General features: G+C 39.9%; 1 protein-coding gene across 36 annotated transcripts in view; it reads left to right on the forward strand.

The window, feature by feature from the left end:
- The window catches only part of DLG2 (discs large MAGUK scaffold protein 2), a 2,236,304-nt gene that overhangs the window by 2,159,979 nt on the left and 61,128 nt on the right, over nucleotides 1–15,197 (forward strand). For all 36 annotated transcript variants that reach the window (XM_043451476.1, XM_043451478.1, XM_043451480.1 and 33 more), the window contains one exon: nucleotides 6,796–6,871. In XM_043451476.1, coding sequence (XP_043307411.1) covers nucleotides 6,796–6,871 — 76 coding nt within the window. The remainder of the gene's footprint in view (nucleotides 1–6,795; nucleotides 6,872–15,197) is intronic.

Below are 15,197 nucleotides of genomic sequence, written 5' to 3' on the forward strand. Positions count from 1 at the left end.
AAGGTACACCCACTCTCTCCCTCACACAGACACACAGAGTGACTCTGACTCAGCCCATCTGGAGATCTGTATTTGTGTGTATGTCCCTGTAGATGATTCTGATAATGGAAGATTCCGGGGCACTAAGTATTACAAAAGGGAAGCAAGCTTTGAGTGGGACAGCTGAGCTACGCAATTTTCTGTCACTTTCCAACCCTGAGATTCTGTGATTCTAACCAGTCTTGTCAATATTTCATTTGTGCAACTGTACATCACTGTCCTCCAAGGAACATTCTCAGTGTTAGTCCTCCTGGGTAATTTTCTGCCTGCTGGAGGTCATTCTTGAATTGGCTCTCTCTCAGATATTTTAGAAGGAAATGGCAACGCACTCCAGTATTCTTGCCTGGAGAATCTCATGGACAGAAGAGCCTGGTGGGCTGCCGTCTATGGGGTCGCACAGAGTCAGGCACAACTGAAGTGGCTTAGCAGCAGCAGCAGCAAATATTTTAGGAGAAAACCATCCTAACCACCATGCTGGCCTGGAGAAGTGTGTCTCATGACTCTAATGTTGACATTTGCACTCTTGCTCATGAAGGGTGCAGTATTGCCCATCTCATCTCTGTGTGTGTGTGTGTGTGTGTGTTTATGGCTGTAAATGTATTTATATTAAATTTTCTCCTTAGGATGGTAACTCTTTCCAAAAGTGTTACTATTATTGTTTTATGTGTTTATAAAAGTAACACATTTCATTGTAGAAAATGGGAAAATTTAGAAAAGTATCAAGAAGAAATAAAAATCACTTATAATCATACCCCACAAAGCATTCTTGTGCACTTACCTTAATGTAATTTAAAATCTGTCATGAGCCTTCCCTAGGGCTGCTCTTTAATGCTTAGCTTCTAAAGGAGGCACTCTCATTTTATACTGCATTCAGCATCTTATAACTATAGCTCAGAATAAGTGGTTGCTGGTACACATATGATTTATTATTAGATTAGGGTTATTTTTTTCAATCCTTAATTCCTCTCTGGCCCCTTTTCAGTTAGAGGCCAGAGAGGAATTATAGTTCAGCTCCTAGAGCCAGTTTGGAAAAATTTCATAATGGATAACATCAGTGTATGACTTTACCCTTTATAAAAATGTATTCTATTGATGATTCCATTTAATCATTTCAATGAAACCACAAGATGAAGAGTTTGAAAATCATTGCCATTTCCCTCTCTCTTTTTTGAAGTTGGTAAATAATTTTTTTTTAAATAAATGCTCCTTGAACATGCTAGACACTGTTGTAAGGCCTTTACAATTAATTAACTTATTTAAACCTCATTACAACCCTATGGGGAAGGTAATATAATTACCTTCATTTTACAAACCAGGAGACTGAAGCAGAGAGAGGTTAATTTACTTGCCTGAAATTGCCCAGCTAATGAATGGCATAACTGGGACTTGATTCCAGGCTATAACATTCTTAACTCATATGCAATTCCTGCCACGCAACATTATAGAAATAAGAATTGACAAAATTCAGTTCAGCAAGCAGCGCATGAGCACCGTCTGTGTGCCAAGTGCTGGCATCAGGTCACTGCCTGGAGCCCGGTGTTTGTGGGACCAGCATGTAACTATGGCACAGTTACAGTGGTGAGGACAGAGGGCTGTAGTGTAAATAAAGGTGCTGTCTTAGTTCCGGCTGCTGAGACAGAATACCATTCATTGGGTGCCTTGGACAACAGACATGTATATTTCGCAGCTCTGGAGTTCAAAATCAAAGCACTAGCCATTCAGGTTCCCAGAGAGAGGTCCTTCCTCCTAGTTTGCAGACAGTCCTCTTGCTGTTTCCTCATGTGGCTGAGAGAGAGAAAGAGAGAGAGGTCTTTTCTCTCCAGTCTCTTCTTTTTGGCCACTAATCTGATTCATGAGGGCTCCACCCTCACGACCTTATTACCTCCCAATACCTCACCCCATAGACCACCACCCTGGGGATTGAGGCTTCAACATATGAATTTTGTGTGGACAGAAACATTCAGTCCATAGCAGGCATCAAGGGAAGTGAAAGGGCCCAGACAGAGGAGTGAATTCCATATGATGATAGACTATGTATTGTGCTGGTGCTTTCAAATATAAGATTTTCTTTAATCTTCACAAAAGCTTCCTAAGGAAACTGAAGATCAGAGAAGTCAGGTAACCTCCCCAAGGATGCAAGTCAGCCACTGGCCTAGGTCTCTCTGTAGCAAGACCAGATTGCTTTTTACTACCCCAAAGGTATACTAGAAGCCCTTGACAAGTAAGAAGCTCTTATGCGTTTCAAATACTGTACTAACCATTTTTGGTATTATTTAATATTCACCATAATTTTTCAAGTCTGTCTTAATATCCTAATTTCACCAGTCTCATGAAACTGAGATCCTAAGAGGTTAAGTGACCTACCCTAAGTCACAGAGCTAGTAAGTGGCAGATGGAGAATTCCAATGCATATTTGTGTGATTTCTAAACCTGGGCTCTTAGCACAGAATCTCTCTTTTCTGAGATTACATAGTTTCTGAAGAGCCAAGCTGGGATGTGTTCCCCTGTCTCTTAATCCAAGTCTCTATTCATTGCCCTACAGTGACTGGGCTCTCAAATGGCAGCTTGCAGCTAGCATTGAGTAAGTGTTCATTCACTTAGCTTCCCTGCAAGCCTGTGGCCAGTAACCTGTATGGCGTTTCAGTCCTCCCTGCACCGGGGCCTGGGGGGCACAGGCAAAGGGATACCCAGCCCCAAATGCTGTTCTGACCATCCAGTGCTGCAGGCCTGTGTGTTTGGCGGGAACCTGAAAATGCCAGATGGGAGGAGGGTAAGAGGACAGAGGAAGACAGTTGGGCTCATTAAAGCGTGGCCATTTGGTGCTCTCTGGAGATGCTGGATGACAGAACTGATTGCTCAAATTTTGCTATCCAGTTTAAGGCAGAGAGGATTATTTCTGCTTAAACAATCTAATTAATTGCTTGCCTCTTGAGTAGGAGAGAAGTATGTCAGTCCTTCTCATCACGAGTCAGTCTTTCCACGTAGGTGACCCACCATTTCCTTAGGTTCTTAACATCATGTTTTTCTGCCCAAGGAGTCTCACTTAGTAGAACAAAGAAGGTGATGCTACACTTTTACATAGATTCCTACCAAGGAAAAACGTCAGGAAATGGTCAGCAAGTTTTTTTCAGAAACACTGGTTGTTTGGGCAAGTCACTTCAACTCTCTGAGCCTTGGGTTTCATATCCAGGTCAAGAACCAGTAAGCTCCTTGATGATTCTTTCATTCATTTACCAACAAAGATTAAGCACCTGCTATATGCCCAGCTTCATCTTAAACCCTGGATTATCATGCCAATTATAGATAATATAGGTAAGGTGGTTAGCATGCATCTAATACTTTTGTGCTTACTCAAACGATATACATTTTCCTTTCTCCAAATTTTGAGCTTTTGATGCTCAGAAAAGCACAGTCTTATGTAGGGACCTATCTCTCAGCCCAACTGATCTTGGCAATAAACTGTCCACATGCATCCCAAGAAGCACTAGGAGAGAGGACAGGGCTGAGGCAAGTGAAGAAACAAGGTAAGCCACACCCCTTGCTACCCAGGATAAAAGATTTGCAGAGACCCCCAAGAGGCAATTAGCATGGGCCTCTGGGATGGAAACTATGGTTGGGAGTGCAATAAATGTGAAAAGATTGCTGAGGAGAGAAATCAATCCAGTGTTTGTGATGTCAGATTGCAAATAGACATCTGGCTAACCTGAATTTCAGTGCTAAAAGCAAATTCATTCTGAGTTTTGAGGCCAGCCTGTCAAAACAGGTATTATGTCAGTGACTCAATGCTTGAATTTGGTTATGGTTTATTTAATTCAGGACAATTGGGATTTGGGATGCAAAGAAGGAGGATGGTTATCATTTGTGAGAAAGTGGGCCCTGACTCCTAAGGAACTATATTGGTCTTGAATTGTGGGTGACCCTCTACAGTCTCATGGGTGTTGAAAATCCCACTGGATAAGGGAGGCATGGAAGGTCCTTAAATACTGTTTCCCAAACAGAATGGATGTGCTCAGTCCCTATTTCTACCATTTTCTAACTTAGGAAGCTCTGAGTCTTAGCTTTTCCAACCATAAAGTGGGACTGAGAATACCACACTTGGTTATTGTTACGGTCAAATGAAGATGTAAATGTGAAGGACTTTTTCATTAATAATTATATGTTAAAATTTCGGTTACCACTTATATCATCATCTTTATTATTCATGAAACTTCCAACCCAAGTTAAATCAAAGTTTTCCGATTTCCTTCTTGAGTGAACCAAAATCTGCCACTCCTACAGTATGGCTTTAATTTTTTCTTTTTTTTTACTTTTTTTGTTGCTTGTTTGAAGATCAGTAATAAACCATATCACATATTAGGTGTGTTTGTGTGTGTCTCCATCTGTCTGTTCATCTGACTTAGTCTTTGCAACTTGTTTAAGATTTAAGTGATGAACCACTAAGGTGGCCTAATAGAAACATTTCTGAAGGAACATGCAAGGCATGAACTTAGAAACCAGGGGTAGACATTAGAATGCTCCGTCTAAGCAATTCTTAGAATAGAATATTGAGTTCAGCTTCATTTATGTTTGGGGCCCATGTGAGCTCTCTCACTTTATGCAGAATTTATTTTCATAGACTAATCAAATAGCCACGTATTCTCTGCATGTCATTTTGGCATCCCCTGATGGACTGGTGTTTCCCATAATTAGGCTGGTTAATGCAGAGACGCTAGGAGAAAGTTGGGGCTGTAACAGCGGTTTTAGAAGGACCCAAAGAGATGAATACCAATTAGCATTTGCACTTGCGTTAAAACTGAGAAAAGCTGAGGAAGCTCAGAGCAGGCATTTTCACAGTGAGCATCTCTGCACTTTGCTACTTCTCTTGTGTGAAGTCTTCCTTGCTCCCCTCCCAACTGTTGTATGTTGGGCGCAGGTCGAAATTCTAGGTGGAACATACTGCTTTAATATCTGAGGTTAGATTTGAAGAATTTTGCTCATCTGTTTCCACTCAAATATTCTACTCTCACACCAAAATAAATATATTCTGAAACTCCATTCTGTAACTATAGAAACCTCGATCTTCAATGTGTTTCAGCTGGAAACACAAAAGCATTCTCAAAGAGGAGTATGTTGTTAATTATTGATCTATGAATAGCTTAGATTTCATAAACCCTTAAAGTTTCTGTAGATTCAGGGTTTTTTCCTCTCTTTTTTTCTTTCCCCATTTTTGAAATTAGACCTAGCCACATTTAAATAAGGAGTGATGCTAAAGCAATGCAATGAATATTATTTTAGTTTGGCTGTTAAAATTTACTGAGGACTTGCTGTAATACTCTGAGTCATATGTAGACTTGCCCTAGAGGAACATAGAGCCTTTTATGTGCAACTCAGAAATAAACAGCACACAGGAAAACAAGAGATAACACCAACGGAGACAAGTGCTGTGGGGCTCAGAGGACGGAACCATCATGTCTAATTAGAAAGGCTCAAAAAAAAAAAAATCGGAGAAATATTTAACTTCTCTTTTCAACTCCACCCTTCAAATAGACACAAGACCTGCCAACTTTATTTTATTGATGTTTCTCAAACCCTTCCCTCTCCTCCATTTCATTATCACTCCTCATTTCTTGCCTGGATTATGGCAATAGCTTCTTAATAGGCTTCCTGCTTCCCACTGTTCTTCCCCTCCTCCAATCCATCTTCCTCCTCCCCCAGAGTCACTTATTTAAAATGCTAATCTAGTCTATCGTTTCTCGGCTTTATAGACTCTAATAAGTCGTGAGGATTCCCCAAGAGAAAGCCCCATGTCCTTAGCGTAGAGGGATCCCCTTTATGTTATAAAGGAGGCCCCGCCACCTCCCCAGCCTCATATCTCTGTGCTGTATGTACACTGTATCAGAATCTTACTGCAATCTTTAGCTTGATGATAACTTCAGGTCTTGGTACATGTTGTTCCTCCCTCCTGTCTGGGAGATTCTCCTTGAACTTTTCCCGCTGACAAGCTCTTTCTCACCATTTAAGTCTCACAGAAATGTGCTCCTTCTCCAAGAAGTCCTCCCCGTTGCTTTCTACTCCTCATCACCCTCCAATGAGATAGATAGATGTGCCCACTCACCTTGCTGTCAGCAGTCTTATTGCACAGTAGTATCTGTCTTTTTATGCCTCTGTCCCCTCCAAGAAGACATTACTATGTCTTCATTGAAGCCATGCTTTTTGATTTTTTTCCCCCAACACCTTACTTGATAGAGGGTGGGCTTTCAATAAACACTTGATGAATGAATGAAGGTAAAATAACAAAAACTGCAGAGATGGCAGCAGAAGGACATTGGGCAAAGGAAAAGTTCAAGATTATAACATGTTTGTTTGAGGTAAAAGTAAACACCCCAGCTTTCTTAAAGAGAAGGAAAGAAAAAGGAAGCAAACAGAAAAGGATATTAGGATAGGAGAGTTTACTTAGCCTCCACTTTAGGTGTTTGCATCTGTGGACTGTGATTTCTTGAAGTAGATTCTGGTTGATTCAGGCATTTAAATAGCAAATATTAGGTTTTTATTCCTTCCAAATAGGTGACGATTCAGTACATGTAACACAAAAATTGCAAGGGATGTGTTAGCAGCTTAGAGATGTTATACTGAGACTTTATACTAACAAAGAAATGGAAATATTTTAAAACATTTGATCTGAAGGATAGGAAGAAGAGGTATTCTTCATTGGATAAGGAATTTAAAATCATAAATGCCTTGCCATGTGATAGACACTTTATTTTCCATTTTCCTTAGGGTGGAAAGAAAGGAACGTGCCCGATTGAAGACAGTGAAGTTTAATGCAAAACCTGGAGTGATTGATTCAAAAGGGGTAGGTACAGAATAATTGAAACATTAAGTTCTCTTGGTTGCCATGGATTTAACTAAAATTAGCATGTGAGCTTTCAGTAACAGATTATGGATCTACAAGACAGTAGATCACTGGTAAAAATGTATTGCTAAAAGCCATGATGTGATTTCTGATGAAATAGATCTATAATAAATATACTAAATATTGGGGGTAAAGCTGCTAGTGATCAGCAGAAATGATGTGTTATGAAGATGATATAATGACTATAGTGAAGAAGAAAAAGGATAGTTTTGGTATTTTTATTCCTCTAATTTTTTTCTTTTAAAATAAATACTCTCAAAGGCTAGATTCTATAAAAGATGCCTGCTCGTCATAAGATATATCTAATCCTTTACACATTATAAAGTCAGGACAGTGGTCATGGAAATATACAGATGGATCATCTAAGTGAATACGTGGATTGTTGTGACAGACATAGAAAAGAAGAAACTTAACAAATGAAATTTAGGGTTATGCAACCATCACCACAGTCAACTTTAGAATATTTCATCACCCCATAAAGAAATCCTGTAGCAGTCACTTCCCTCTCCCCAGCCCTCTGACCTAGCCCTAGGGAGCTATTAACCTACTTTGTCTCTGTAGGTTTGCCTATTCTGTACTGTTCATACAAATGGCATTATATACTATGTGGTCTTTTGTGACTACTTCTTTCACTTTACATAACGTTCTCAAAGTGTCTCTGTGTTGTAGCATATGTAAGCACTTCTTTTCTTTTCATTGCCCAATACTCCATTGTATGGATATACTCATCTAAATGTATCCATGCGTCAGTTGGTGGAAATTTGTATTGTTTCCACTTTGGGGCAATTATGAATAATGCTGCTATCAACATTTGTGTACAGTTTTTATACAGACATATACTCTTACTTCCATTGGGCGTGTACTTAGGAGTGGAATCCCTGGATCACGTGATAACTCCGTATTTAACGTTTTGGGGAACTGCAGGCTGTTTGCAAGGTGGCTCTAACATTCCACATTCTCACTATCGCTGTATGAGGGTTCCAGTTTCTCTTCATCCTTGCCAGCACTTGTTATTATATGTCTTTCTGCTTATAGTCCTCCTGTTTGGTCTGAAGTGGTATCTCATTGTGGTTGTGATTTTTATTTCCCTAATGACCATTGGTATTAAACATCTTTTCATGTGTTTATTGACCAGTTATATATCTTCTTTGGAGAAGTGTCTTTTCGGGTCCCTTGCCCATTTTTAAAATGGCATTCCTTTGTTGTTGCTGAGCTGTAGAAGTTCTTTGTATATTCCAGATATTAATCTCTTATTAAATATACACTTTCCAAATATTTTCTCCCATTCTATGAGTTGTCTCTCTTCAGAATGTCTTTTGGTACACAAAAATTTTTGATTTTGATAGAGTTCAATTTACTTATTTTATCTTTTGCTACTTTCTTTGGTATTGTATCTAAAACACTAAGACCATGAAGATGTCCATATTTTCTTCTGAGTTTTATACTTTTAGCTGTTACATTTAGGTGGTCGATCCATTTTGCATCCGTTATTGTGTATGATATGAAGTAGGATTGTGATTTCATTCTTTTGCACATGAATTGTTTTCTTAGTTTTCTTTTTTGATAGTTCATTGCAAGTATATAGAAATGTAACTATTGTGTATATCAGCCTTATACCTTGCTGAATCCATTTATTAATTGTAATAGCTTTTTGGTTGATTCCTCAGAATTTTCTATCTACAAGGCCATATTATATGTAGAAAGAAAGTTTTACTTCTTCCTTTTCAATCTAGGTGACTTTTTATTTCTTTATCATAACTGATTGCCTTGGCTAGAACTTCCTGTATAGTTTGTATGAAAGTAGCAAACTGTTCTATTCCTGACCTTAAGGGGAACGCATTTAATCTTTCCTGTTGTATGATGTAAGTTGTGAGTTGTAAAGTTTTTTTTAAATCTATTTTTAAGTGATAATACAAGAATCGTATTGCTGTATTGTAAAATACCTTTCATCACCTTCTGCTTTCCTATTCTCTTTCTCTTCATATCCTTTCCTTTCCTTTTCTGTCCTAACATTTTTGACTTGTGAGCATTACACAGAACCACAAGTTTAGGTCAATAGTTGTCACCATGAAAGCAAAAAGAAAAGCTGTCATTTCTCAGGACTTTTGAGCCCTAAACCACAACACTGCCCTTTGTATTTTTAAGCAGAAGTTTTACTGAGCAGCCCAGTCATTGACATAATGATTTTCATTCCCCTAATACATTCTGGTGAATGGGAATTTATTTAAACATGATGTCACTCTAAATAATAGTGAGGGAATATGTCATCATGCATGGAAACCTTTCAAACAAATACTGTCTCCATACAAAGGCGGAAGATTTTTCAGTGATTCTTGGTGAGAATTTTAGGATAGATTTCCTGTTTGTTTCCTATATATAGTTGGGTATATATCAAAGAATTTTTCATTGAATAACTACCATGTGCCAGACACAGGATTAGAACTTGTGAAAGATACAAAGGTAACACAGGGCCTTCCCCTCAAGAGCTTATAACATCAGTGAGAGCCCAGATGCCTTTTTAAGAAGGACAAAACTTGTGTGTTGTGTTTTTTTAATCATGCTGTTGAATACAATTAGGTACGAGTCAATGAATAGAATATAAATCCTAGGACTTGAGTGGCTTTTGAAGGAGAGGCAGTGATCACATGGAAAGGGAAACCCTGAACTGAAAGTCATGAGAATCAGGTACCTGAGTTCTGGTGTCTGTTTATTACTGAGTCGTCACTGCTCTTTGGACCTCATTAGCAAAGTAGCAGCTTTGAACTATATCAGAGATGTCAAAGAATTTTCACCCTATGTACACTGATGAATTGAAGTCTCTAACTAGAAAATGTGTTGAAAATTATTGTGAAGCCATATATGACCTCAGCAGGAAAAAAAAGGGGAGTTTGTCATGATTGATGTCATGCCTAACACACCATTGGGAATTGTTCTCTGCTTGAGATCCCTGGATTCAGTGATTTTTAAGGTGCCTTCCAGCAGTAATTCTCCATGAGCCTATAAATTAAGAAACAATAAACCACAGTTTTCCAATTCTCCATGAAAATAGTATATCAATGAGAAGATTCTCATCCTGAAGTAGAACGTAAAGGACAATTAAGAGAAAGACAGGACAATTAAGACTGAAGGAAGGACAGACCCACTCTCCAATGGAGAGTTAAGTCAGGAGATGCCACTCGCTATGAGCCTTGGACAAAAACTACAGAAATTAGTCATTGTTACAGAGGTCTCAGTCTCTGGGACCCAGGGGTAAATGCAGCATAAACTGAAAAGGAAAACTACTTGAAATGAGGAAGAGGATGGGATATTTAAGTAACGTTATCATTAGTTGGTATCGACAGAACATTGGGAGTTGTTGGGGATTCAGAGTGAAAGCCACAGGGACTTCTCTGGCAGGCCAGTGGCTGGGACTCCACGCTTCCAATGCAAGGGGGCACATGTTTGATCCCTAGTGGGCTAACTAAGATCCCACATCCCATACGGTGTGGCCAAAGCATTTTTTTTTTAAGTTTTTTAACAGTGAAAGCTGTGGCCACTGCCCTGGAGGATCTTAGAATCAATTAGTATGTGTAGAATGGGCTGTGACAAGAGCCTTATTAGTAGTGCGTACAAGAGCTATGGGGATTCGACTTCATGGATGTGGGAATGACTAGAGAGCACTTCACAGAAGAAGAACTTAGAGTGCTTGAGTTACTTTTCCTCAATTATGAATTGAGGAATTACGAATATAGGAATTATGAGTGAATAATTAAACGTTCATTAATGTTTGAAAATTGAGTGCTAGAAAACATTAGGTTATAGGCTAGGTGCCTCATGGGGCAGCTGGATGATTAAAAAGGCAAAGTCTTTCCTACTTCAGAGCTCACAGAAAAATATATAAACAAGCAAACAATGGCAACTCAATATCACTGCTGATCCCTGTGTGTGTGTGTGTGTGTGTGTGTGTGTGCGCACACGCGCTCAGTCACTTAGTTGTATCCGACTCTTTGCAGCCCCATGGACTGTAGCCCGCCAGGCTCCTCTGTCCGTGGAATTTTCCAGGCAAGAATACTGGAGTGGGTTGCCACTTCCTCCCCCAGGGGATCTTCCCTGGAGGGGATCGAACTCCTGTCCCTTGAATCTCCTGCATTAGCAGGCAGATTCTTTACCACTATTGCCCCCTGGGAAGCCCAAATTTAGGGAATTAATCTCTATTTTAAATACCAGGAGATTGTGCCTCAAGAAGATTAACTAATTTACCCAAGATCACACAGCTAGTAAGTACAAAAGTCAGGTTTAAATTCAGTTTATTTTGACAGTAGAACATTTGCCTTTCTCATTTCTTCATACTATCCCTTCTTTTCTTGGAAGTCAGAAGGAGAGAGCTACTAATTATGACTTGGATAAGGGAGAAGGCTTCAAAGAGAAGGTGCTATTTGAGTGAGATCTTGAAGTTTGGGTAAGAGTTTGCCACACATAAGAAACAGCACGAACATGAAGGTGAAAAGTGTAGGCATTTTGGAGTAAGGCCATGCAGATCAGAGACACCAGGTGGATGGTCAGGACGGTGTGGTAGGAGTTTTTGCTAATGGGGCTGACCAGGAAGATCTGGAAGGTTGGGAAGTTTGTGTGGAAAGTCTAGCTATGAGCTTTGAAGCTTTGGATAGTATCCATGAGGAAATCTGAGGCTCTCCATTCATAAATGCCCATTTGCTACAAATGAAATGCCATGTATCTTGATGAAGTCTGTGTCCACACATGGAAAGACAAGAGGACTATTGTGACAGTAATCGAGATAATGCCAGCCTACTCATGACCAGGCTCAATGTGGCCATCAGGTTGGGTAGATCTGCTCGAGAACCACCTAAGTTCCCCAGATCTCAGTGCACCCAAGCTTTCCTGAGAATGTCAGTTAAATTTCTAATGCATCTCTGTTCAGACTAGCCTCTGGTGAAAACTTAATCACCACCTTAATTTCTTTCATTGTTCTAACTTTTTATCAATTTTCTAATCAGCCATTCTATTATTTATTGAGACATTTAAGAATAGGCTTCAGAATCAAGCTCTTTTTCCATTGAAAAATCAGTAGTATTTAGTGATTTATGCTGTTTTGTTTAATTTTTATTTTAAAGTCTCAATAATTTAAGGAAGGGAAATATATGTCAGGAAGAATATAAAACAATTATTATTAACATTCTCACTAAATATCAGCAATGTGCAATTATAAGGGTCCCCTTTGCATTGTAAATACTTTCTAAAATAAGATAAGCTATAAATAAATGACTAGTCCTTTATCCACTGGCTGGTATGAAACAGGTTAGAGATGTTATTCAAACTGTCAATAGTAGAAGTATCCATTGTAAAAACCTAGACAACTTACATCTATATCTCTTAATCACCACAGCAAAACTTGAATGGACATCATTTATTCCCTTTATAGATTTGAAGAAACTGAGGCTTGGCAAGGTGAAGAAATCTGAACCCATGTCTAATTGATTCCAAAACCCTTAATCCATTTACTATAACATAACTCTCTCCCTTATTAAAACCATGTCACACTTGTGCATTTTAAGCAAAATGAAGAAATAAATTGAATTGGGTTTGGCTTTGTCAGAAATTAATTTGGACAAAAACTTAAATTCTGAAAGGTGGATGATGATTTCTTGATGATATGCATCTTTCTGTTTGAGAACTTTTCTGAAGAAAGTTTGGAGTCTGCACACTTTTCTCTGTTGTGGTCTATCAGAGTAAAATGAACTCTAAGAAAACATGTTTATTCAGTTACTTAATAAACCTTTATTAGGTGTCTCTATGGGCTTCCTAGGTGGCTCAGTGATAAAGAATCTGCCTGCCAATATAGGAGACATGAGTTTGTTCCCTGGATTGGGAAGATCCCCTGGAGAAGGAAATGGCAAACCACCGCAGTATTCTTGCCTGGGAAATCCCATGGACAGAGGAGCCTGGCAACAAAGGTGTTGTTGCCTATACAAGGCAGCTTTCTGGGTGGCGTGGACCAAGATGAGTCAGTCATGGTCACTGCCCTGAAGGAGCAGGGCTACTGAGGGAGAGAATGGGTCCCCCCAGGGAGGAAGTAATTCATGCCAAACAGGAGGGATGGGAAACTTCCTCTGAAGTTCAGGTTCCTCTAAACTTGATTCTGTCTTGGGAGCTGGAGGAATTTGAATTGGGGAGCCTTGAAGGATTAGCAAAATTTTCAAGGGATGGGCAGTGGCATAGGAATAGGATACAGGGCACATAAGAAATAGAACATGGTTTGCTTCCATTGCAAGAAGCAGTTAGTGAAGAATGAAAGGCCTCCGAACTGCAAAGTGACTCAAGTCGGTTCTAGTGCCTTATATTTTCCAGGAAACTTGTACTTTATCCCGTAGACAGTGAAGAATTTTAACTGTTGTGACTACACCCAACCTAGTGATTTTTCTCTGATTTTCCACCCTTAATGTACCTGAATTGCTGCCTGAACATCACTCTCAGGCAGACCTCCAAACTTACTCATCTTTGGGCCCCTAGCACAGTATCTACCAGACACATACTGGCTTCTTCTTACACCCTTTTTAGAGGAATGGTAAGTGAATGATCAAAAGTAGGTTTCCAAGAGATCAGTCTGGCAACCATGGGAAAGATAGATTGGAGGGGAGAGAGACTAGCAGTGGGAGATATTGAGATAACTAAAGCAGTATTCTGGGTGTAAGATTTTGAAAATCTGAATTTAGAACAGTGAAGAAAGGAAAGGAGAAGAGTGTGGCTGAAGAGAGCAAAGAGGACCATCATCCTTGGACATCTGACCTAATGTTCTGTTTCCTTTTCTGAAGCCTTGAGCTCCTTTTCAGAGGAGATGTTGACTGGGAGAGATGAGTTGTTGTTGTTGTTCAGTCTCTGAGTCGTGTTGACTGTCTGTGACCCCATGGACTGCAGCACACCAGGCTCCCCTGTTCATCACTGTGTCCCATAGTCTGCTCAAGCTCATGGCCCTTGTGTCTATGATGCCGTCCAACCATCTCATCCTCTGTCGCCCCTCCTCCCCCTGCCCTCCATCTTTCCCAGCATCAGAGTCTTTTCCAGTGAGTTCTTCCAATGAATATTTAGGGTTGATTTCCTTTAGGATTGACTGGTTTGACCTCCTTGCAGTCCAAGGGACTCTTAAGAGTCTTCTCCAGAACCATAGTTTGAAATATTTGGGAGAGAGGGGTGGGGGCAAAGATGGAGCTATTGATGACAGGATCATGGCAATCTCCCTGAATCAAACTGGAGCTGGCATTAAGAAGTCTCAGTTCTGTTTCATACCCTCTTGGAAATTTCCATACAGTCATTGGGTCCTATTATGTCATTTACAGATGAAGAAACTAAGAATCATTTTTCTGGAACACACAGAGTTAGTAGCAGAGCCTGCCTTCAAACCGTGTATCAGAAAAGTGACTTGACAGTGTTTTGTCAGAAATATAGGAATTATGTTTGTTTCACCAGAATGAGTTATGAGGGTTGCTTTTGTAGCAGCTTCAAAGTGATATTTTGAGTTTCAAGGGAAAAATCATTTATGCCCTTGAAGAATGGGGAAACTCCTTAATAGAGCTAGCTTTTGGATGGCCAGAGCCCAGGAAGGAGCTCAGATGTCCAGAGTGACCTAGAGATTCAGAGAGGTGGGGTGAAAGGAGAAGCATACCGCCTCATACTTGCCTTGGGAAGGCAACATTTCCCCTCAAAGTTCATAAACTCAACAAAGGCTGCCCCTTGAGTTGTCGATTATCACTCCCCTCCTCCAGGCCCTCTATCAGTTTCCCGGTTGGACTTCCTGGCGCTGGTCTTTCTCCTCTGATTCTTTCCCTATACTGCATGCAGGGTGGTTTTAACCAGGCTAACATTTTTGTGTAAAGAACCAAAACAGGATTGTGTCCAGGAAATTCTTCAATGTCACCAGCCCAGCCTGGGAAGAGATGCTAACTCCCTACGTTTTCCTTTGAATGTGATCATCACATTTGTCCAAACCTTGAGCTCCTATGTCCACTGAGAGCCATGATTAAAGACATACAAGTGGCTTTTCTGCAGGTTATTCTCAGAGGGGCCTACAGTTGAGTTTCATTCTCTGATATATGTAACCTTGAAAGTCAGTTGAACTCAACGAACATTTTTTTAGTGAATAAATACACATGCTTTTACTCATTCCCCATAGGGTATTTATTTGTCAAGTTATTAATGAGGAAACTACTATTGTGTGGAATGGGCTGGAGAATAAATCATGTTCCCTATATGCGTATTTCTTGGGTCACCTCTC

The sequence above is a fragment of the Cervus canadensis genome, chromosome 29 (genome assembly GCF_019320065.1).
Source record: "Cervus canadensis isolate Bull #8, Minnesota chromosome 29, ASM1932006v1, whole genome shotgun sequence".
Taxonomy (NCBI): Eukaryota; Metazoa; Chordata; class Mammalia; order Artiodactyla; family Cervidae; genus Cervus; species Cervus canadensis.